The 23,813-nt window shown below is 44.3% G+C and overlaps 1 protein-coding gene across 1 annotated transcript in view; it reads right to left on the bottom strand.

The window, feature by feature from the left end:
* LOC137380040 (cilia- and flagella-associated protein 69-like) overlaps positions 1-23,813 on the bottom strand; it is a 188,074-nt gene that overhangs the window by 48,590 nt on the left and 115,671 nt on the right. Inside the window, exon 18 of the mRNA XM_068051569.1 lies at positions 4,565-4,699. Coding sequence (XP_067907670.1) covers positions 4,565-4,699 — 135 coding nt within the window. The remainder of the gene's footprint in view (positions 1-4,564; positions 4,700-23,813) is intronic.

Here is a 23,813-nt window from a genome sequence, read left to right on the forward strand (position 1 = left end):
TATACTAGGGGCAATTTATAATGGCCAATTAACCAATTAAGTTAGATGACCCAAAGGATGGACTAGACAGGTCTTCCCTTATCGAGGCTCAACAAGCCAACCCTGTATTTAGGAAATTAGCACAAACTGTCCAAACTGAAAAAGAAGCGGGTGAGTCCGAGCTCTACTATAGGAGAAATGAGATTCTGATGAGGAAATGGAGACTCCCTCATAGACCAGCCGACGAGGAGTGGGCAGTGGTTCATCAAATAGTCGTGCCCCCAAGCTACCGAAAAGAAATACTAAGACTGGCCCACCAGTTTCCCATGGCAGGACATGTTGGGGTATAGAAAACCAAGCCCGCATAAGGTGGCATTTTGACTGGCAACAACTCCACAATGATGTGGTGGAATTCTGTAAAACCTGCCACACGTGCCAGGTGGTGGGGAAGCCCCAATCTACAATAAAATCTGCCCCCACCCCCCAAGTCCCATGCTCGCTTTTGGGGAACCCTTCATCCGAGTGCTGGTGGACTGTGTGGGACCCTTCCTGAAAACAAGGGGGGGGGGCCACCAGTATCTCCTCACAATCATGGATGTCACTACCCAATTCCCAGAGGTCATTGCCCTAAGAACTATCTCTGCAAAGGTGGTAGTCGATGGACTAACTCAATTCTTCACTCGCTATGGCCTATGGTCGGAATCCAGGCAGATCAGGGCACTGAATTCACGTCTGGAGTCTTTCAAAAAGTCATGGGCAACCTGGGCATAACCCAACTAAAGTCCTCAGCCTACCACCTCCAGTCCCAAGGGGCGTTAGAAGGGTACCACCAGTCCCTAAAGACAATGATCAGGCCTACTGCTATGAGTACTCCCATGACTGGGACAAAGGGCTGGGACTCCTCCTGTTTGCCACCAGGGATTTGCCAAGTGAGTCCACCGGTTTTAGCCCCTTTGAACTAGTTTATGGACACGAGGTGAGAGGCTCCCTGAAACTAGTCAGAGGTTTTTGGGACAGGGGGGCGAGTTGCCTATGTTGGACTATTTTTCCATATTCCGGGAGCGGCTCGCGAGTCCTGTGCAGTGGCTCAGGAGCACCTCAAGGCTTCCCAGGCAGCTATGATTCGGCAAGCTGATAAACATGCCAAAGACTGAACCCTTCGGCCTGGGACCATGTCTTGGTATTACTCCTGATTCAGGGCGAACCCCTGAAAGCCTGGTTCAGTGGCCCATACTGAGTGGCAAAAAGAATCAGCCAGGTAAATTATTTAATTGACACCCTAGATCGAAGGAAAAAACAGAGGCTGTGCCACATTAACATGTTAAAGCAATATCACAGCCGGGAAGGAGACAGACAGACACAGGTCTGTCAGATAGTCCGGGAGGAAGGGAATAATCAGGAGCATGGGGACGAGCTAGCGGAAGGCTTCGGGGACCCCCACATTGTACCCCCTCCTGCCTGGTTGACCGACACCAAAGTGTTAAATAACCTGGACACTACACTCTCCTATTTAGAGGTGGAACAAAGAGGAGCCCTGGCCAGGCTGCTCGCCACCTATAAGGAAGTCTGCAAGGACACACCAGGGTGTACGACTTTAGTCCTACATGATGTGGAGGTGGGAGAGACCCCCCCCACCCCCCGCCATTAAATAGAACCCTTACTGCATGGGCCCCCAGAAACTGGCCCAGGTTCGGGAGGAAATCAGGTACATGCTAGCCAACAACCTAACTGAGCCCAGCCAGAGCAGCTGGAGCTCTCCAGTGGTGCTAGTGCCCAAGCCCGATGGCTTTACCCGGCTCTGCATTGATTACAGGAATCCTACCCCATTCCCCGCCTGGAGGACTGCATTGATAGAGTGGGGAATGCCATCTACATCACAAAAATGGATTTACTAAAGGGATATTGGCAAGTTCCCTTAACCCCCAAAGCCAAGGAGATATACATTTTTGTCACCCCAGATAGCCTATTTCAGTGCCGAGTACTGCCTTTTGGGATAAGGAATGCCCCAATCACCTTCCAAAGACTGATGAACCGGGTGGTGGCTGGCCTACCCAATTGTGTGGTATACCTAGATGATCTGCTGGTATACAGCGAGACCTGCGGAGATCACTTGGCCCAATTAGACACACTATTCCAACAATTGCAGGCAGCCCACCTGGTAGTAAACCTTGCCAAGAGCGAGTTTGCTAAGGCCCAAGTGACCTACCTCGGGCATGTGGTAGGACAGGGGCGAGTGCTACCCAGGGCAGCAAAAGTACAAACGCTGGTGGACTTCCCTGCCCCAACCTCAAAACAGGAAATCATGAGCTTCCTGGGAATGTGCGGGTTTTACTGCAAATTCGTTCCAAATTTCAGCACTATAGTTGCCCCACTAACTGACTTACTGCAGAAAAAAGTGAAGGTGGTGTGGTCAGAAAAGTGCCGAAGTGATTTTGAAAGGCTAAAGGCCATATTGACGAATAAACCAGTCCTGGCAGCTCCCAACTTCGATAAACCCTTTAAAGTGGCGGTTGACGCCAGTGACCTAGGGGTCATCCTGCTCCAGGATGATGATACAGGCATCAAGAGACAGGTAGGGTACTTCTCCAAAAAGCTAAATCGGCAACAGAAAAGGTACTCCACCATAGAAATTGAGACGCTGGGGACGTTGCTAGCTCTCCAGCACTTCAGCATCTATGTGCCAAATGGATACACTGACCATAACCCCCTGACTTTTCATGGAGGCCCAAAATGCCAGGCTGTTTCGATGGTGAATGCTCCCACAACCCTACCATTTAAAAATTACCTACATCACAGGGAAAAGCAACGTTATCGCAGATGCCTTGTCCCGGGTCTCAAACAAACTTAACCATCACAAAGACCCGAGACAGCCATGGAAGTGGGCAAATAGAAGAGAAACTTTCCCAAAAAAGAACCACATGTTTATTGGGATGCCAAAAAAGGGGCGATTTTAATAAGTTTTAGGATTTGTGAATGAATTAGGAAAATGCATGTTTTTTTTCTGTGTCTTACATTTTCTCTTCACCCTTTTAATGAAATGTGCTTTTCTCAAATCGTATTTCATTCCGCTGGGTGTGGAGGTGTCATGCTAGGCCCCCACCTGCCAAGAATGAGGCACATTAATTTTGTCACGAACATTGATTTTAAACTGTTACTGGAGTGAAGAAAGGACTTGTTAAACAGATTAGCCGTGGCTAGAAGAGATATTTGCATATTAACAGATAGTGCTTGGAAGGGCAAAGGACCATTCCCTGACACTTTCAACCCACAATGGACCTTGATACCAGTTATTGTGTGTAACAGGAGCATTCCAGTGACTGCTAAGGTGATACAATCCAAGACATCATCAGACCAGTTAGTCGCATGACTAACCTTCTTGGCAAGCTGGGTTTTTCTGAATTGTACAAACAGTTTGAACTCAGAGTGTCTGTTTGCTCCTGGACTGAGAAGATCTCTCCTGTCTGCTCCCATCTCTTTCTCAGAAACCTCTGAATCCACTGACAACAGATGAATCTCAAGAGTGAAAAGTCTCCTACAGCAAACAAGGTTTAAGAAGAATACTGGGCCCCAATGAAAAGCAAGATCTACCTACAATCAAGGACTCTACAGTGAGCTCGAAGAACCATAACAAAAACTCTTCAGATATTGCCTCAAACTTTTCACTTTATTTTTTCTTCTGCTCTTTTCTGTCTCTATCTGCATGTGTGTATCATGTATGCACCCAAAAGTGGGCGCCTTGTGTATCTGTAGGCGTCAACCAAATTTAAGTTTAAGTTGAATAAATTTCAATCTTTCTTCTTAAAACCTAAGAAAACCTGTTTGTGCTGGTTTCTTTGCCTTATAATTGGAAAACAGTGAACAAGGATTCACCAAGGGGCAGTTAAAAATATGGTGTGTTTAAAAATAAAACCCTGTTACGGCAAGACCAGGTGAAGGCTGAGAGGGACCCCTGGACACCTTTCTCACCTGGTTGTAACAATATCAAGTTGAACATTTGGATTCTATTTTAGAAATAAGATTATGTGCTACATCTCTTAGTAATCTTTGATATTGTAGTATACTTAGCCACTTGAAGCACGTTCAATTCTTTAATATATATATTATATATATAAATTAATAAATAGTTTCATGTTGCATTCCGTATGCAACTACAAGAACCCTCTCTCTGTAACTCTTTAAGTGGAGAGATACGTATTGAAGAGAGTTTCCCAGACCCTTATCATATCTGGGATATTTATGACTTAGCCATAATTATTTTTTAAAAAGTCTATCCGAAAGATGATAATATTCTCTGCTAGTTTTCTTTCTTTGAGGGAAGACTAGTTCAGTTCTTTCGATCCAAATAAGTGTCTATAAGAATTTGTCTCGTTTGAACTTAAAAGGAGATTCGTAGGGATGTACGCTTGATTTGGTTTAGTCCCTATAAGGGGTTAAAGTCGTAAATCACTTCAAGAGCATGTTAACAAACAGATTGTAGTTATATATTTATACTTAGTTTGTAATTTGGATTTTTTAAATGATGCTCAATTTATTTTTATTTGTATGACATGTTAATGAGCTTCTAATAGTTTGATTGCATTCTTACCTAATTTACAGAAAATGGAATAAATTTTCACCCTTGAATTTTCGGAAACATCAATTACTGCAGGACTAAGGTGACTGGCTGGCAAAGTGATAAATCCTTGTTCATCCCGATTCCCAAGCACAGACTTTTTGGCATCTAAATTGTTTAAACAATACAAGTTAAAACATGAAATACAATTGCCAAAGGGTATATATTTAAATTGCAATACAGTTGCACGAGGAAATTAAAAGCACAATTACATGTCACTTTTGTACCTCCAGCCCCCACAGTTTTTCTACCTAGGGTTTGATGAGGACACGAAACTTCAAACTGTAGTAAACAGTAAGGAAGCTAGTAATAGATGTCAAGAGGACAATGACAGGCTGGTGGAATGGGTGGATACTTGGCAGACGACATTGAAAGCAGAAAAGTCTGAGGGGATACGTTTTGTTATAAAGATCAGGATAAATAATACAAGCTAAATGGTACAATTTTAAGTGGGGTGCAAGAACAAAGAAACCTGGGTGTTTTATGCACAAATCTTTGATGGTGGCGGGACAGGTTAAACAAGCAGTCAGTAAAGCTGCCACACTTTAGGAAGGAAGTGAAGACTTCGCAGAGAGTACAGAAGGGATTTACGAGAATGTTTTCAGGGCGAGGGATTATATTTACATGGATGGATTTGAGGTGCAGAGAAGGCTAAGAGGAGATTTGATAGAGGTGTTTAAAATTATAAAGGGTTTAGATAGAGTAAATAAAGAGAAACTGTTTATCATATCTGAAGGGCCGATAACCAGAGGACACAGATTTGTGACTGGCAAAAGAAGCATAGGCGACATGAGGAAATCTTTTCACACAATTAAGTGCTTAGGATTTGGAATGCACTGCTTGATTGGGTGGGTGGAAACAAATTCAATAGTAGCTTCAAAAGGGAATTGGATAAATACTTGAAGGAGAAAAAAATTGCAGGGAAATGGAGAAAAAGCTGCAGAGTAGGATTAACTAGATAGCGCTTCCCAAGAGTTGGCACAGACTCAATGGGCCAAATGGCCTCCTTCTAAGCAGTGCTGTTCTATGAAAATATGCCAATTCAGGCAATTTTAGGTACTACCTGAAGGCAGCGTGGTTCAAGTTAGCTTATCTGTCTCCTTTTGCTTCCTCCAACAAAAAAAGTCAGTGTTTTGTAGAAAGAAATTTTAGGATTTGGTGAGAATAGTCTTCACTTAAAATTGTTTTGTTTACTGAATCGCATATCAGGAATGCTAGAAATTTGAAAATTGCTATACTAATTTCACATATGTAAACATTTGCATGTTAGATGCCAGCTATTCTTACTTAGACATGGTCATGTCTATCAGCTGTTCTTTTTGAATGCCATTTTCATGAATAAAAACTTAGAAACTCAAGAATTTTCAAGATTGGATTTCTTTCACAAACATGAACGCCTCAAGATGCCGGTTGGGGCCAGGGCAGAAACCTGGGAGCACATCTGCTCCCTGCTTTTCCTGCATCAAAAGGGCATGTCTGGGGAGTTTCTAAAGTATACTGGGAATTTTACCCTTTATGTTCTTAAAAGGTCTGTGACTTCTCACTGGCTGACAGCCGACCGCTGTCTATTGATACTGTTTAAAGGGCCTTAAATCCTATCTGGACTAAGGAATAAATCCTGGAAGGGATCAATGTCTTTTGCCTGCAGGCAGAAATGCTCCACTGGAAGCTGAAGACAGACAAAGGCTTTTTCATTTGGCCTCAAAGACCTGAAGCACCTTAGGACCCTTGAAAGTGCCCTTGCCAGCTATGCACATTACACCATAACTATTGTTTAAAATGGGGGTTTACAGCCATCAGCCTTTGATAGATAGGGGTTCTTCCTGGCTGCATTGTGTTAGTGGAGCAAGACCCCAAAAATTTCAGAACCATAGATATAAAAGACACATATAATAGAAAAAAGGCAACTCCTTAGGGTCTATAGGTACAGAGCATATAACTGTTCTGCTCAGGGAGAGCACTCAGGCCATTTGGCTGTAGAAAGTGCATAATTCCTTGCAAATATTCAATAGAAAATTTTAAAAATCTGCAAGCACCACATCAATCTAGTTGAGTGGACTCACTTTAGAGATGGCAGAACCCTTTTCTCCTGTTTTAGGAAAGACATAAAGAGGCCTTGTAGAGAGAATATGCTTGGTTGTTTACCAATAGCTATCGCGTTTCAAGTGCTCATCTAAATACTTCTTAAATGTTGTGAGGGTTCCTGCCTCCACTACCTTTTCAGGCAGTGTGTTCCAGATTCCAACCACCCTCTGGGTAAAATTTTTTTCCCTCAAATCCCCTGTAAACCTTCTGCCCCTTACCTTAAATCTATGCCCCCTTGTTATTGACCCCTCCGCTAAGGGAAAAAGTTTCTTACTATCTAACCTATCAATGCCCCTCATAATTTTGTATACCTCAATCATGTCCCCCGTCAGCCTTCTCTGCTCTAAGGAAAACAACCCTAGCCTTTTCAGTCTCTCTTCATAGCTGCAATGTTCCAGCCCAGGCAACATCCTGGTGAATTTCCTCTGCACCCTTTGTGCAATCACATCCTTCCTACAGTGTGGTGCCCAGAACTGTACACAGTACTCCAGCTGTGAACTGACTAGCGTTTTATACAGCTCCATCATGACCTCCCTGCTCTTACATTCTATGCCTTGGCTAATAAAGGTAAGTATCCCATATGCCTTCCTAACCACCTCATCTACCTGTGCTGCTGCCTTCAGGGATCCATGACAAATACACCAAGATCCCTCTGATCTTCTGTACTTCCTAGGGTCCTACCATCCATTGTATATTCCCTTGCCTTGTTAGTCCTCCCAAAATGCATCACCTCACACTTCTCAAGATTAAATTCCATTTGCCACTGCTCCGCCCATCTCACCAGCATCTATATCGTCCTGTAATCTAAGGCTTTCCACCTCACTATTTATGACACCACCAATTTTCGTGTCATCTGCGAACTTACTTATTTAGACGTGAATACCTCCTATATTCACGTCTAAATCATTAATGTACACTACAAACAGCAAGGGTCCCAGCACCGATCCCTGCGGTACACCACTGGTCACAGGCTTCCACTCGCAAAAACAACCCTCGACCATCACCCTCTGCCTCCTGCCACTAAGTTAATTTTGAATCCATTTTGCCAAATTGCCTTACCCAATCCTTCCCCACCCAGATCCACAGCAATGTGGTTGCCTTTTAACAGCCCTCTGAAATGGCCTAGTAAGCCACTCAGTTGTATTCAAGAAGACGGCTCATCATCACCTTCTTAAGGGCAACTAGGATGGGCAATAAATGCTGCCTTGCCAGCAACACACACATTCCATGAATGAATAAAAAAAAAGGATCCAAGTGGGTCATGAATGCCAAAACCTAATGCATCCTAGCATCCTCACTTTGGAGGGAAAAGATTCCTTTTCTCCTGTTTTAGAAAATATGCCTTGCACAGTGAAGATGCTTGGTTGTTTACATAGAAGCAAATTGATCCAAGCAGTGGCTAATTGATATTGTGAGGACAGCAATTTGCGAAAACAGATTTGATTGAGACGATATTTAGGAAATTAAATTGCTACCAATTTTCAGAATCACTCTATTCATCAGGGTATACATCAAAGTATAGTAATAATCAGGTATTACCAACATGTGGAAATGATTTATTCAGTACCAAAAACATGGAGCTACTTGCTTAAAAGGTAGGTAACATAGTTTGGAGTAAAAGTAAATGTCAAAACTGTATGACCTATTTGATTAATAGGGACAGACAAAATGGGGGCACTTTTACAGGTAGGGGGAGGTGGGTTTGGGTGTCGGCGGGGAATTAAATTCCCTAAATGTGACATCAGGTTGAGATACCGACACCACTCCCTCACTTCCAGGTTCCAACTGGGAGGGTTTGAAGGCAAGTGGGGAACTCCCTTGCAGCTGTCAGGCAAGTCATTTAAATATTCTAATAGGCAATTAAGTTCTGTTTTAATCAAGGATATTGGCTTTAACAGCCAGCAGACCTACTTCCCTAGCTATCAGCAACTTGCCATGGTCACCGAGTACACAGCGGGGAGCGCTTCTTCAGTGAAACGAGAAGGTTGGGACGCCTTTGATCAGTCACACTGAAGAGCTGCAGCCATGGCCAGATAAGAGGCTGCTGCTCACAGCACTTCTTCTCAGAGAATGCTTTCAGTGCTTGACAGGTGATTACTTCTTGGAAGTCACTTGACCTGTCTTGCACTTCACTCCCTTCAGCTGCACTTCCCTCCTGCCAGCCTTCACCATGGCATGGGAGCAGCATATGCAGCTCTACCGAGCTCCTCTGATAAAGAAGAGGAAAGCATCTCCAACACCAGCACCTGTACCAGTTGTCTTCTCCTCAGCCACATGCCTCTTCACAGGGCAGAGGGGATAGAGATCCTGCTCCAAGGTGGTAAGACCCCCATTACAGGGTCTACAGGCAGGGGATCAGCTTTTTGCACATGTCTGTGCACCAGTGCCTCAGGAGACTCAGGTTTTCATGGCAGGTCATTGCTGACATCTGCAGCCTCCTGGTACAAGACCTCCTTCCCAATGGGACAGGTGGGCATGCACTTCCAGTGGCCTTCAAGGTGCCTGTCACTGGAAGGCTAGCCCCTGCACCCTCCCCATCATTGGGTCTCTGCATATCCCTGCAAGGAGAGGAAGCAGAGAGTTGAGTGTTAATGATGGCTTCTGTGGGGAGGAGGGAAGGACAACATTTATGGATGCTGACTACGAGACATGGGTACAAGAGGGCAACAGAATGACAGTGAGTGTTGGATGTTCAGTTGGTGATCCGAGGTGCCTGGAGAGAGAGAAGAATGGGTGCAGCTGGAAGATATGTTGTTCTGAGGAGTGCTGTGCAAGAGAAGACAGAGGGTATCAGTGAATGGGTGTTTTTCTGAATGGAGGGATGTGACTAGTGGTGTTCCGCAGGGATCAGTGCTGGGACCTTTGCTCTTTGTAGTATATATAAATGATTTGGAGGAAAATGTAGCTGGTCTGATTAGTAAGTTTGGGGACGACACAAAGGTTGGTGGAGTTGCGGATAATGATGAGGATTGTCAGAGGATACAGCAGGATATAGATCGGTTGGAGACTTGGGCGGAGAAATGGCAGATGGTGTTTAATCCGGACAAATGTCAGGTGATGCATTTTGGAAGGTCTAATGCAGGTGGGCGGTATACAGTAAATGGTAGAACCCTTAGGAGTATTGACAAGCAGAGCGATCTGGGCGTACAGGTCCACAGGTCACTGAAAGTGGCAACGCAGGTGGATAAGGTAGTCAAGAAGGCATACGGCATGCTTGCCTTCATCGGTCGGGGCATAGACTATAAAAATTGGCAAGTCATGTTGCAGCTGTACAGAACCTTAGTTAGGCCACACTGAGAATATTGCGTGAAATTCTGGTCGCCACACTACCAGAAGGACATGGAGGCTTTGGAGAGGGTTCAGAGGAGGTTTACCAGGATGTTGCCTGGTCTGGAGGGCATTAGCTATGAGGAGAGGTTGGAAAAACTCGGATTGTTTTCACTGGAACGACAGAGGTGGAGGGGCGACTTGATAGAGGTTTAGAAAGTTATGAGCGGCATGGACAGAGTGGATAGTCAGAAGCTTTTTCCCAGGGTGGAAGAGTCAGTTACTAGGGGACACAGGTTTAAGGTGCGAGGGGAAAGTTTAGAGGGGATGTGCGAGGCAAGGTTTTTACACAGAGGGTGGTGAGTGCCTGGAACTTGCTGCCAGGGGAGGTGTTGGAAGCAGATACGATAGCGACGTTTAAGAGACATCTTGACAAATATATGAATAGGAAGGGAATAGAGGGATATGGGCCCCGGAAGTGCAGAAGGTGTTAGTTTAGGCAGGCATCAAGTTCGGCACAGGCTTGGAGGGCCAAATGGCCTGTTCCTGTGCTGTACTGTTCTTTGTTCTTTGACAGTCAGTATGGGGTTTGGCAGCCAAAAGTGCTTTGCCACTCACCTTTCCCGCTATCCTGAGGTCCTGGATCCCCTTGCTGCACTGTCTCGAGATTGGAGGGACCACAGTTCTGCTGCTGACTTCCTCATTTACTTCCATACATACCTAGCTGGTTGGAGAGGTTGTCCTCTTCCTTTCACCATTGGGAGAATTCATCTCACTGCAGTCTCTCAGATCCTACAGCAGGATCTCCAGGGGAGCAGCACAGGGAGCAGCCTTCCCAGGTTTCCTCTTCAGCCCTGTGGTTGCTGCAGTCTCAAAATCCATGTCCTCTTGAGCCATTGTAGCCCTTACTGTGGCTCCTTATATTCGAAATCTTTCCTTTGACAGATCCAGTGCATGATCCTACCTGCCCTCTCTGATAGGCCAGGGAACCCAGAAGCTGAACCATGGCATTAGCATCCAAAGAGTCACGGCAAAGCCCGTTGGAGCTTCCAACAAGTTCCTGACCTGCTCACGGTCCCGTCATTCCCGCAGGACTAAGCTTTGAAATTTTGCCCAACAAGGCTGGAAGATACTCTTGGGGGCTGGCAATAAAATGGTGAGTATGTCAAATGCATAGTGTAGAATGAAATGCTTGAATACCAAACAAACCCCTAAAACTGCTCAGGTGCATATAATGATCTGAGATAAGGCAACAGTTCAATGAAAACAAGGAAATGAACTCCTTGACCATGGACTAAATCCTTTCCATTCCAAACAATTGTATTCAGAACCATAATTAACTTAAGTTCCTGACATATCATGAGTCGGAAAGGTGGAGGTTCAAGACCCACTCTAAGATTTGAGCACACAATCCAGCTTAACACTTCAGTTTAGGACTGATTGAGTGCAACTGTCAGTATCTTTTGGATGAGACATTAAGCTGATGCCTTGCTTACTTGCTGAAGTGAATATAAAAAGTCTTGTTATCTTCATTCCTTGTAGTTTTCCCAGTGTCCTGACCAAAATTACACTCTCAACAAACACCATTAAAAACAAATCAAATCATTCTTCTCATTTGATGTTTGTGCGACCTTGCTGCTCATAAATTGGCTGCCATATTTGCCTACATAACAACATTGACAGCATTTAAAATGCAAATTCTTATTGCAGAGCATTTGGGATGTCCTGAGGACATGATAACATGCTGAAAAAGTTAAAGTTCTTTCATTCCATTTGTGTTTGAAAAAGTAATTTATTAGTTGTGACGTACTTTGTAATGTCCTGAGGACATGATAATGCGCTACAAAAACTGGAATTTTTTTCTTTGTTTTTTTTATTCATTCATGGGATGTGGGCGTCACTGGCTAGGACAGCATTTATTGCCGATCCATAATTGCCCTTGAGATGGTGGTGGGGAGTTGCCTTCTTGAACTGCTGCAGTCCATGTGGGGTAGGGACACCCACAGTGCTGTTAGGGAGTTCCAGGATTTTGATCCAGCGACAGTGAAGGAACAGCAATATAGTTCCAAGTCAGGATGGTGTGTGGCTTGGACGGGAACTTGCAGGTGGTGATGTTCCCAACCATTTTCTGCCCTTGTCCTTCTAGGTGGTAGAAGTCGTGGGTTTGGAAGATTCTGTTTAAGGAGCCTTGGTGTGTTGCTGCAGTGCATCTTGTAGATGGTAAACACTGCTGCCACTGTGCATCGGTGGTGGAGGGAGTGAATGTTTGTGCATGGGATGCCAATCAAGCGGGCTGCTTTGTCCTGGATGGTGTCGAGCTTCGAGTGTTGTTGGAGCTGCACCCCTCCAGGCAAGTGCAGGGTATTCCATCACACTCCTGACTTGTGCCTTGTAGATGGTGGACAGGCTTTGGGGAGTCAGGAGGTGAATTACTCGCCGCAGGATTCCTCGCCTCTGACCTGTTCTTGTAGCCATGATATTCATACAGCTACTCCAGTTCAGTTTCTGGTCAATGGTAAACCCCAGAATGTTGATAGTGGGGATTCAGTGATGGTAATGCCATTAAATGTCAAGGGGAGATGGTTAGATTCTCTCTTGCTGGAGATGGTCATTGCCTGGCACTTGTGTGGCGCAAATGTTACTTGCCACTTATCAGCCCAAGATTGGATATTGTTCAAATCTTGCTGCATTTCTACACGACTGTTTCAGTATCTGAGGAGTCGCGAATGTTGTTGAACATTGTGCAATCATCAGCGAACATCCCAACTTCTGATCTTATGATTGAAGGAAGGTCATTGATGAAGCAGCTGAAGATGGTTGGGCCTAGGACACTACCCTGAGGAACTCCCGCAGTGATGTCCTGGAGCTCAGATGATCGACCTCCAACAACCACAACCATCTTCCTTTGCGCTTGGTATGACTCCAGCCAGCAGAGAGTTTTCTCCCTGATTTCCATTGACTTCAGTTTTGCTAGGGCTCCTTGGTGCCATACTCGGTCAAATGCTGCCTTGATGTCAAGGGCAATCACTCTCAACTCATCCCTTGAGTTCAGCTCTTTTGACCATATTTGAACCAAGGCTGTAATGAGGTCAGGAGCTGAGTGGCCCTGGCGGAACCCAAACTGAGTGTCACTGAGCAGGTTATTGCTAAGCAAGGGCCACTTGATAACACTGTCAATGACACCTTCCATCACTTTACTGATGATTGAGCGTGGACTGAGGGGGCGGTAATTGGCAAGGTTGGACTTGTCCTGCTTTTTGTGTACAGGACACACCTGGGCAATTTTTCCATTGCCGGGTTGATGCCAGTGTTGTAGTAAACTGGAACAGCTTGGCTCGGGGCGCGGCAAGTTCTGGAGCACAGGTCTTCCGTACTGTTGCCGGAATGTTGTCAGGGCCCATAGTTTTTGCAGTTTCTGGTGCCTTCATTTGTTTCGTGATATCACGCGGAGTGAATCGGATTAGCTGAAGACTGGCATCTGTGATGCTGGGGACTTCAGGAGGAGGCCGAGATGGTTCATCCACTCGGCACTTCTGGCTGAAGATTGTTGCAAATGCTTCAGCCTTATCTTTTGTACTGATGTGCTGGGCTCCCTCATCATTGAGGATGGGAATATTTGTGCAGCCACCACCTCCTGTTAGTTGTTTTAATTGTCCACCACCATTCACGACTGGATGTGACAGGACTGCAGAGTTTAGATCTGATCTATCAGTTATGGAATCGCTTAGCTCTATCGCATGCTTGCAGTTTGGCACGCAAGTAATTCTGGGTTGTAGCTTCACCAGGTTGTCACCTCATTTTGAGGTATGCCTGGTGCTGCTCCTGGCATGCCCACCTGCACTCTTCATTGAACTAGGGTTGGTCTCCCGGCTTGGTAGTAATGGTAGAGTCGGGGATATGCCGGGCCATGAGGTTACAGATTGTGGTTGAGTACAATTCTGCTGCTGCTGATGGCTCACAGCGCCTCATGGATGCCCAGTTTTGCATTGCTAGACCTATTCGAAATTTATCCCATTTGGCACAGTGATAGTGCCACACAACACGATGGAGGGTATCCCCAATGTGAAGGTGTGACTTCGTCTCCACAAGGACCGTGCGGTGGTCACTACTACCAATACTGTCATGGACAGATGCATCTGCGACAGGCAGATTGGTGAGGACGAGAAATATGTTTTTCCCTCTTGTTGGTTCCCTCACCACCTGCTGCAGACTCAGTCTAACAGCTATGTCCTTTAGGGCTCGGCCAGCTCGGTCAGTTGTGGTGCTACCGAGCCACTCTTGATAATGGACCTTCTGCACCCTTGCCACCCTCAGTGCTTCCTCCAAGTGGTGTTCAACATGGAGGAGTACTGACTCATCAGCTGAGGGAGGGTGGTAGATGGTAATCAACAGGAGATTTCCTTGTCCATGTTTGACCTGATACCATGAGACTTCATGGGGTCCGGAGTCAATGTTGGCGACGCCCTCCTGACAGCATACCACAGTGCCGCCACCACTGCTGGGTCTATCCTGCCAGTGGGACAGGACATACTGTCACTGTTTCAGTGCTGTATCTCTAAAAAAAAACATACCCGGGGATAGTGATGGCGGTGTCTGGGACATTGCCTGGAAGGTATGATTCTGTGAGTATGACTATGTCAGGCTGTTGCTTGACTAATCTGTGGGACAGCTCTCAACTTTGGCACAAGCCCCAGATGTTAGTAAGGAGGACTTTGCAGGGTCGACAGGGCTGGGTTTGTCGTTGTCGTTTCCGGTGCCTAGGTGGATGCCGGGTGGTCTGTCCAGTCTCATTCTTTATTGACTTCGTAACAGTTAGATACAACTGAGTGGCCTGCTAGGATATTTCAGAGAGAATTTAAGAGTCAACCACATTGCTTTGGGTCTGGAATCACATGTTGGTCAGACCAGGTAAGGACAGCTGATTTCCTTCCCTAAAGGACATTCGTGAACCAGATGGGTTTTTACAACAATCGACAATGGTTTCATGGCCATCATTAGACTAGGTTTTTTGAAATTCCAGATTTTTTTAAATTACATTTTTATTAATTGAATTCAAATTCCACCTGCTGTTGTGTTGGGATTCGAACCCATGTCCCCAGATCAATAACCTGGGTCTCTTGGTTACTAGTTGAGTGACAATACCATGACGCCACTGCCCCTCTTATGCCTGCAAGATTCCTCTGTCTGGACAGAATTTCTAAAATACTTGGAAAAAAGCCTATTTTCAATATCTGCAAGTCTATGATTGATATTGGGCTTCACTTCCCGGGTTTTAAAACCGGCCTTACAACCATGTCACAGGACACTGAGACACAGTAATTTATTAGGAGAGTTCAGCTGTCTTTACAGCAGTAGTGAAACTCTTCAGATTTCTCAAGTAGAACACAAAAAGAGCTGGGAAACCAGATTTTATTTTTCGAAATTGTTTTCTGCTGACTGAAAATTTGAAAAATTTATATTTTGTAGTATTGTGCAAATATAACTGGGAAGACACAAGGTAAAGGCAAAAGACTGGTTAACAAAATTGAGGCTCATGGAATAGGAGAGTCAGTGTCAGCTTGGATTAAAAAAAACATGGCATAAGGACAGAAAACAACGATTCGTGGTAAATGGCTGTTTTTTTAGACTGGAGGTGGTGTTCCCCAATGTTCAGTGCCAGGACCACTGCTTTTTTGATATATATAGTTGTATGATTGCTTTAAGAGTGACATCCCTTTAAGAACCTAGTATGCTAATGAGCTAAGTACCAGGATGTAGTCATATGACGAGAAGCCATAGTTACTTTGCACTGTAACACCCAGGACAAAGAACAGAAGGATGGATATCAAACTTCCCAGCATGAACTGGAAGGCCATTGATATCCTATCCAAGTTTAAACTTTTTAAACAAATATTGCAGTTTTGCTTGATAGACCAAGCAGTTACAGAACCAAAGAAGCAGGCTGTGAAAATACTGATAGCAGTTGGAAATGAGGGGTGATACAGAATCAATACCTCTAGCTTATCTGAAGCAGACCAGCAAGGTCCCGCAAAGATATGGAAAATGCTAGAAGATCAGCTTTGGGTAAAAGTGAATTTTAGAATCCATCGCCTGGAATTGATGTCCTACAGGCAACAGCCACAGGAATCAATAGATCAATTTGTCAGTAATTGCCATAGTAAGGGCAAATGCGACTTTTCAGAAACTGAGCTGTCAGAGTGAATAATGCAGCTGGTGATTGTATCAACACCCATTGAAGCATTTCAAAAAGACCTCTTGGGGAAAAAGAAAGGTCACAGCATTGATGCGCTGCTCGAAGATGGCAGGAATTACAAAGCCAGTATAGCTGGACAACAGCACCTGCAAGCATTAGCTGCAGCCGACAACATTGGCACGATAACCAAGTCACAAAAAGCAAGAAAGCTGTGTGATAAATGTGGTTTGTCTAACTCACCACGACGTTGTCCTGCATTTCAAGATCGGTGCAAGGCGTGCGGTGCAAAAGGACACTGGACCCACCTATGCAAGAAATCTGGCTCCAAAGATGCAGCCAGAAATCACAATAGGACACAAACAAACAGAAGACAGGTGCAACAACATGACAACAGCAGCAAGGAGAGCACCAGAGACCTGCGAAAATGCAAGTCGATACACAAAGTCCACACTGAAAGAGACCCGAGATAAGACTCAGAGTGGAGCAATTCTCAGCCAGAAGATGAGCAGGTATTTCACATTGTGAACCTGACCACATTGTGTTGATGAATTCAAATAACTGGAAGCTTTTGCTACTGTCATGCGGGCCCCCACCTGCCAAGCAAGAGGCATATTAATTTCACCACATAAACAGTTATTTTAAACTGTTACTGGAGTGAAGAAGGGACTTGCTAAACAGATCAGCCGTGGCTGGAAAAGACATTTGCATATTCACAGACAGTGTTTGGAAGGACAAAGCAGCCATTTCCTGACACACTCAACCCACAATGGACTTCTGATCACCAGACTTTGAAGGTGGGGGAGCTCACATTCCAGGTTGAATGCTAAGACGGCCTAACACACAAACGGACATGGTCAAACCAGTTAGTCACATGACTAACCTGCTGGGCAACCTGAGTTTTTTTGAATTTGTACAAACAATTTGGGCAGAAAGCAGAATGCTCCTGGACTGAGAAGACTTCTCCTGTCTGCCTGCTCCAACTCATTCTCACAAGCCTCTGAATCCACTGACGGCACATGAACCTCAAGAGAGAAAAGTCTCCTACAGCGCACAAGTTTTAAGAAGAATATTAGGCCCCAACAAAAAGCAAGATCTACCTACAATCAAGGACTGTACAGAGAACTCGAGGAACCGTAACAAAAACGCTTCAGATATTGCCTCAAAGATTTCCACTTTATTATTCTTCTGCTCTTTTCTGTCTCCATTTGCAAGTGTGTATCGCGTATGCATGCTAGCATGGGTAGCGCGTCGTGTATCCGTAGGTGTCAACCGAATTAGAGTTTAAGTTCAAGTTTAACAAATTTCAACTTTTTTTCTTCAAACCTAAGAAAGCCTCTTTGTGCTGGTTTCTTTGCTTTAGAATTGGAAAGCGGTGAACATGGATTCACCAAGGGGGGAGCTAAAAACACAATGTGTTTAAAATTAAACCATGTTACTCTAAGACCAGGTGAAGGCTAAGAGGGACCCCTAGACACCTTTCTCACCTGGTCATAACACTATTATTATCATGTGCCCAAAGAAAGTTGGCAAACACATACTCAGGACTAAGATTGACACAGGAGCTACTGAAAATATCATACCAGTCTGAATCGTCTTTTTGGCTTGACGGCAGCATCCTGTTAGTGGCGAACACTACATGTGTTGCTCCTGCATAGTAGCAGCGTCAACAGTTAGCTTCACCTGTTGCTCAAATTTTGTAGCCAAAAAGACATTCTGCCTATCACACAAATGAGTAATGTGATATATGAATTTCAATGCCAGTGTGATGCTAGGCATCTGGAGGATCGTATCAAACAACATAAAGCTTCTGCTGTTCGCAACAGGCAAGGTACAGGCCGTACCCAAACTGCCCGTCCTTGAAAAACTCAAAACAAAGTGTCCAACATCAGATGTGATTCCGTGATTGGACAACATTTGTTAAATAATCTTCTGTGTGCTAAGAGTTATGCTGACAACCAATTTAAGATTGTGAGTCGGGCTCGCAGTGTGGCACATTTGCGTATACTGGAAGCTACATATATTAATACACAGGGCCCTGTTCTTTGCAGACAGAAACAACATGTACACACATTGTGCCTGTTTCAGCTAAACAAAATAAGTGACAGCCATTCACTGGTTCATTCCTCAGGGCAATGCCTTGACCAATCACAGCCAAGCTACCTGGTTTAAATTTCAAACAAAGCTTGGCAGTTAACTGTCAGTCATCATAAACTGGTGCATTCGCCATGGTAACGCCTCTACCAATCAGCATCCACTTGCCAACCAACCAGCACTCTCTTCCCTTACATTGGTATTCTTGCAAGTTTTCCTGATGAGTGCAAGATGAAAAGCTTCGACAAAATGTCTCTATTTTCAGCAATACAAAAGCTTGTTAGATGACATGGAACACCAAGGCATCATCCGTCGTGTGCATCACACAGAGTGGTGCAGCTCAATTACCTGCGTGCTGAAGAAGGATGGAGCAATCAGGATATGTCGAGATCTGAGGTGTCTAAACCGCTCCCTAAAGAGATGCCCAAGATTGCAACACCAGAGGAAATTGAATCCCAAGTTCACAGGAGCCAAATTCTTCTTCAAGTTGGATGTTAAACATGGATATTGGACAGTACACCTAGCTTATCTGTCAGTCAAGATCCGCCTCAGCAGCATATGAACAGAATTATAGAAAACGTGTCTGAATGTATATGCATTGCCGATGATATTATGGTAATATGTACATACAAATTAGGAGCAGGAGTAGGCCACTCGACCCCTCGAGCCTGCTCCGCCATTCAATAATTTCATGGCTGAACTTATTACTCCACATTTCCACCTATGCCCGATAACCTTCCACTCCCTTGCTTATCAAGGACCTAGCTACCTCTGCCTTAAAAATATTCAAAGACTCTGTTTCCACTGCCTTTTGAGGAAGAGAATTCCAAAGACTCACGACCCTCGGAGAGAAAAAATTTCTCCTCATCTCTGTCTTAAATGGGCGACCCCTTATTTTTAAACAGTGACCCCAGTACAAGATTCTTCCACAAGAGAAAACATCCTTTCTACATACACCCTTTCAAGACCCCTCACGATATTATGTGTTTCAATCAAGTCGCCTCTTACTCTTCTAAAGAAGAGCATGATCGAAATCTTCATAGCTCGATGCGAAGGGCTGGTTTTTAATAGGAAGAAGTACCAGGTGAATATAGGTCAGATCAATTTCTTTGGCTCCATCTATTCAGGTTGTGGAATCCGTCCTGACCCAGGCAAAGTCAAAGATGTAAGGAAAATGCCTACTCCACAAGACAAAGAAGATCTACAGAGATGTCTTGGATTTTTCAACTTCTTGGCACCATACATTCCAAATTCTTCTGACAAAGCATCATCACTGACAGAACTCTTAAAGAAGGATGTAATATTTGTATGGCAGGAGGACCTTCAGCATATGTTTGAGTCTCTCAAACAAGCATTGCCAGCAGAAACCTGTGCCCTGCAGTTCTATGATCCAAAGAAGAAGACAATCCTGGATGTCAACGCCTCACAGAAAGGGCTAGGAGCATGCATCCTGCAGATGGGAAACCAATTGCATGTGGATTTAGAAGTTTATCCTCAGCACAATCCAACTACTCAAACATAGAGTGTGAAACACTTGCTCTGGTGTTTGGGATCACAAAGTTCCACACCTACCCGTTTGGTAAGCAGTTCACTGTGGAAACCGACCACGAACCACTGGAGATGATCTGGCGCAAACCATTGACAAGCGCACCACCTCGACTACAACAAGCTTTAGTGAGAATACAGGGGTAAGATTTCGATGTCTGCTACAAACTAGGTACCAAAATGGTCACCTCAGATACGCTGAGCAGATTGCCAAATCCGAACAAGAATGAAGAAGTTCCACTGTATCTGCAAGTAGACATCATGAACATCGAGGTGGAAGATGTGCTCAAAATCGATTTATTGCATTTTGGTCAGCACAAATATGACCAACTACAATCAGAAACAGCCAATGACCCACAACTGTAGGCACTGTGGAGAGTCATCATTGAAGGATGGCCTCATATGATAAAAGAGGTGCCAGAAACCCTCTGATGCTTTTGGCCATATAGAGATGAACTCGCTATCTCGAGAGGCGTAACCTTCAAGGGAAAACAAGTGATTTTGCCCAAAGCGCTCTGACACGACATCTTGTCATAACTTCACCAAGGCCATATGGGCATAGAGCAAACGAGACGACTGGCACGAAATACTGTTTATTGGCCAGGGATCAACGGTGACATCAAAATGTTAGTGAGGATGTGCGGGGCATGCCACAGCCACAACAACATAAAGAACCTCTACACCCTCATGAGCTTCCATCAGTCCCTTAGTCCAAAATCGCCACTGATCTATTTACCGTGAATGGAGACAACTTTATATTAGTCACCGATTATTTCTCCAAATTTCCAATTGTTAGACAGGTAAAAGACACTTCAAGTGCAGTTGTTGCAGACACAGTGAGTGCCATATTCAGTCTGATCGGTGCACCGGAAGACATTATTTCTGACAATGGGCCACAGTATACGGGCAGACCTTTCAGGGATACGTGTGCCAAATGGGGCGTAAACCATGTGACATCCTCATCACATTACCCTAGATCCAACAGTCTTGCTGAGTGAATTGCTCGCACAGTTAAATCACTTATCTTGAAGTGCAGGATAACAAAACAAGATTTTCATGTTGCCATGTTACACTTCAGAGCTACACCTATGGATATGGGCTTACCATTACTAGCAGAGATAATGTTTGGCAGGCAAGTGAGAACAATTCTGTCGAGCTATCAGTTGTCCAAATTCTCCGAGATGCAGGAGACACTTCTCGACAAACAAGGGAGAATGAAGATGGTGCATGACCGACATGCAGGGACAGAACTACCTCAACTATACGTAGGACAAAAGGTCAGGGTCACAATGAGAACATGATTACCCGCAGAGTAACCATGATCCAAAGTTTTCAATGAGCCTAGGTCTTACGAGGTTACATCGAATGGAGCAGTGTTGAGGAAGAACCGAAGCCAATTAAGAGAACTGTGTAATACTCCAATTGCGCACAGCGGACTCGAAAGAACACACTCCAATGATGAGGGTGTGACAGAACAACAGGACAACAACCAACACATTGACACCACGTTTGCAAGCCAAGAACAGCAAAGGATGAAATCCACATCCCCAGAAGGTTATACCATAATAATATCTGGAAGAGTTGTCAAACTAAAAAAACGTTATATAGACTCTTAAACTTTTGCATTCGTAAATTTCACAATCCTTCTCTTTATACTTGTAAATTTTATAATCTCTATCCCTGATATTATCCGGTTTTATGTGTTTTTACTTGTAGCGAACGAGACTTATCTTTAGAAAGAAAGGGAATTTTGTATGATCCCTTTAAGATCTCAGTATGCTAATGAGCTAAGTACCAGAATGTAGTCATGTGACTAGAAGCCATAGTCACTCTGCACTGTAACACGCTAGACAAAGGTTCTGTGGATAGTTTGTTCTGTACTGTGTATATTAGTTTAGCTGTTGATAAACCTTCTAGAGATCTTCAAGGAACTGGATTCCCCGTACCTCACTGTGTTGCTTAAGATAACACAAAGAAACTCATGACATATATCAGTTCTGAAGAAGGGTCACTGACCTGAAACGTTAACTCTGCTTCTCTCTCCACAGATGCCGCCAGGCCTGCTGAGTATTTCCAGCATTTCTTGTTTTTATTACATATATAAGTTACTTGGATATTAAAATATAAAATTTGATGATACCAATTGATGGCAAAAGGACATAGATAGGCGGGAATAGGCTGGCAGATGGAATTCAACAGAGAAATTTGAGGTGACGCATTTTGGCAGAAGGGATAGGGAAAGGCAATATAGACTTAATGGCACCGTTTATTTATTTATTTAGAAATACAGCACTGAAACAGGCCCTTTGGTCCACCGAGTCTGTGCTGACCATCAACCAGCCATTTATACTAATCCTACATTAATCCCATATTCCTACCACATCCCCACACCATCCCTCAATTCCCCTACCACCTACCTATACCAGGGGCAATTTATAATGGCCAATTTACCTATCAACATGCAAGTCTTTGGCTGTGGGAGGAAACTGGAGCACCCGGCGAAAACCCACACGGTCACAGGGAGAACTTGCAAACTCCGCACAGGCAGTTTGCAGAATTGAACCCGGGTCGCTGGAGCTGTGAGGCCTTGGTGCTAACCACTGCGCCACTGTGCCGCCCGTTCAAAAGTTCTAAAGAGCTTGCAGGGACAGAGGGACCTGGGGGTTCATGTGCATTGATCTTTGAAGGATTTTGAGAGATTAGTTAGTGAAGCATATTGAAAAGCAGAACATTTTTTAAAAGGTGTGAAACTTGTTGATGTTCAGAGAGACTTGGGTGTACTCGCAGGGAAGCGATGGTGTAGTGGTGATGCCATTAGACTGGTAATCCAGAGCCCAGGCTAATGCTCTGGTGCATGGATTTGAATTCCACCATGGCAGATGGTGAAATTTGAATTCAGTTAATACATCTGGAATTAAAAGCTAGTATAATGATGGCCATGAAACCACTGTCAATTGTTGTAAAAACCCATCTGGTTCACTAATGTCCTTTAGGGAAGGAAATCTGCCGTCCTTACCTGGTATGGCCTACATGTGACTCCAGACCCACAGCAATGTGGTTTACTCTTAAAATACTCTCTGAAATGGCCTAGCAAGCCACTCAGTTCAAGGGCAATTTGGGATGGGCAAGAACTGCTAGACTAGCCAGCGACGCCCATATCCCACAAACGAATAAAAAAAAACTCATAAAAGAAACACAAAAGGGACAGCAAGCAATTAGGAAAATAAATGGCATGTTGGCCTTTATTGCAAGGGGATTGGAGTAAAAGAATAAAGAAGTCTTGCTAAATTTATTGATGACACAAAAGTAGATAGGAGAGTAAGTTGTGAAGAGGACATAAAGAGTCTGCAAAGGGATATAGTTAGGTTAAGTGAGTGGTCAACAATTTGGCAGATGGAGTATAATGCGGGAAAATGTGAACTTGTGAAAAATGTGAAATGGCAGGAAGAATAGAAAAGCAGTATATTATTTAAACGTAGAGAGATTGCAGAACTCCGTGGTATTGAGGATTCCGGTGTCCTGGTACATGATTCACAAAACGTTAGAATGCAGGTACAGCAAATGATTAGGAAAGCAAATGGAATGTTGGCATTTATTGCAAGGGAATGGAATATAATAGTAGGGAAGTTTTGCTACAGTTGTACTGGACATTGGTGAGACCACATCTGGAGTACTGCATACAGTTTTGGTCTTCCTACTGAAGAAAGGATATAATTGCATTAGCAGTTCAGGTTGATCCTGTATCCATTGGAGTTCAGAAGAATGAGAGGTGATCTTATTGAAACATATGAAGGTCCTGAGGGGACTGGACAGGGTGGATGCTAAAAGGATGTTTCTCCTTATGGGAGAGACTAAAACGAGGGGAAACAGTTTAAAAATTAGGGGTCTCCCATTTAAGACAGAGATGAGGAGAAATTTTTTCTCTGAGGGTTGCTAGTCTGTGGAATTCTCTTCCCAGAGAGCAGTGGAGGCACAGTCATTGAATATGTTTAAGGCTAACTTACATAGATTCTTGATTGACAAGGGAGTCAAAGGTTATAT

This window comes from Heterodontus francisci, chromosome 2 (assembly GCF_036365525.1).
Source record: "Heterodontus francisci isolate sHetFra1 chromosome 2, sHetFra1.hap1, whole genome shotgun sequence".
NCBI lineage: Eukaryota > Metazoa > Chordata > Chondrichthyes > Heterodontiformes > Heterodontidae > Heterodontus > Heterodontus francisci.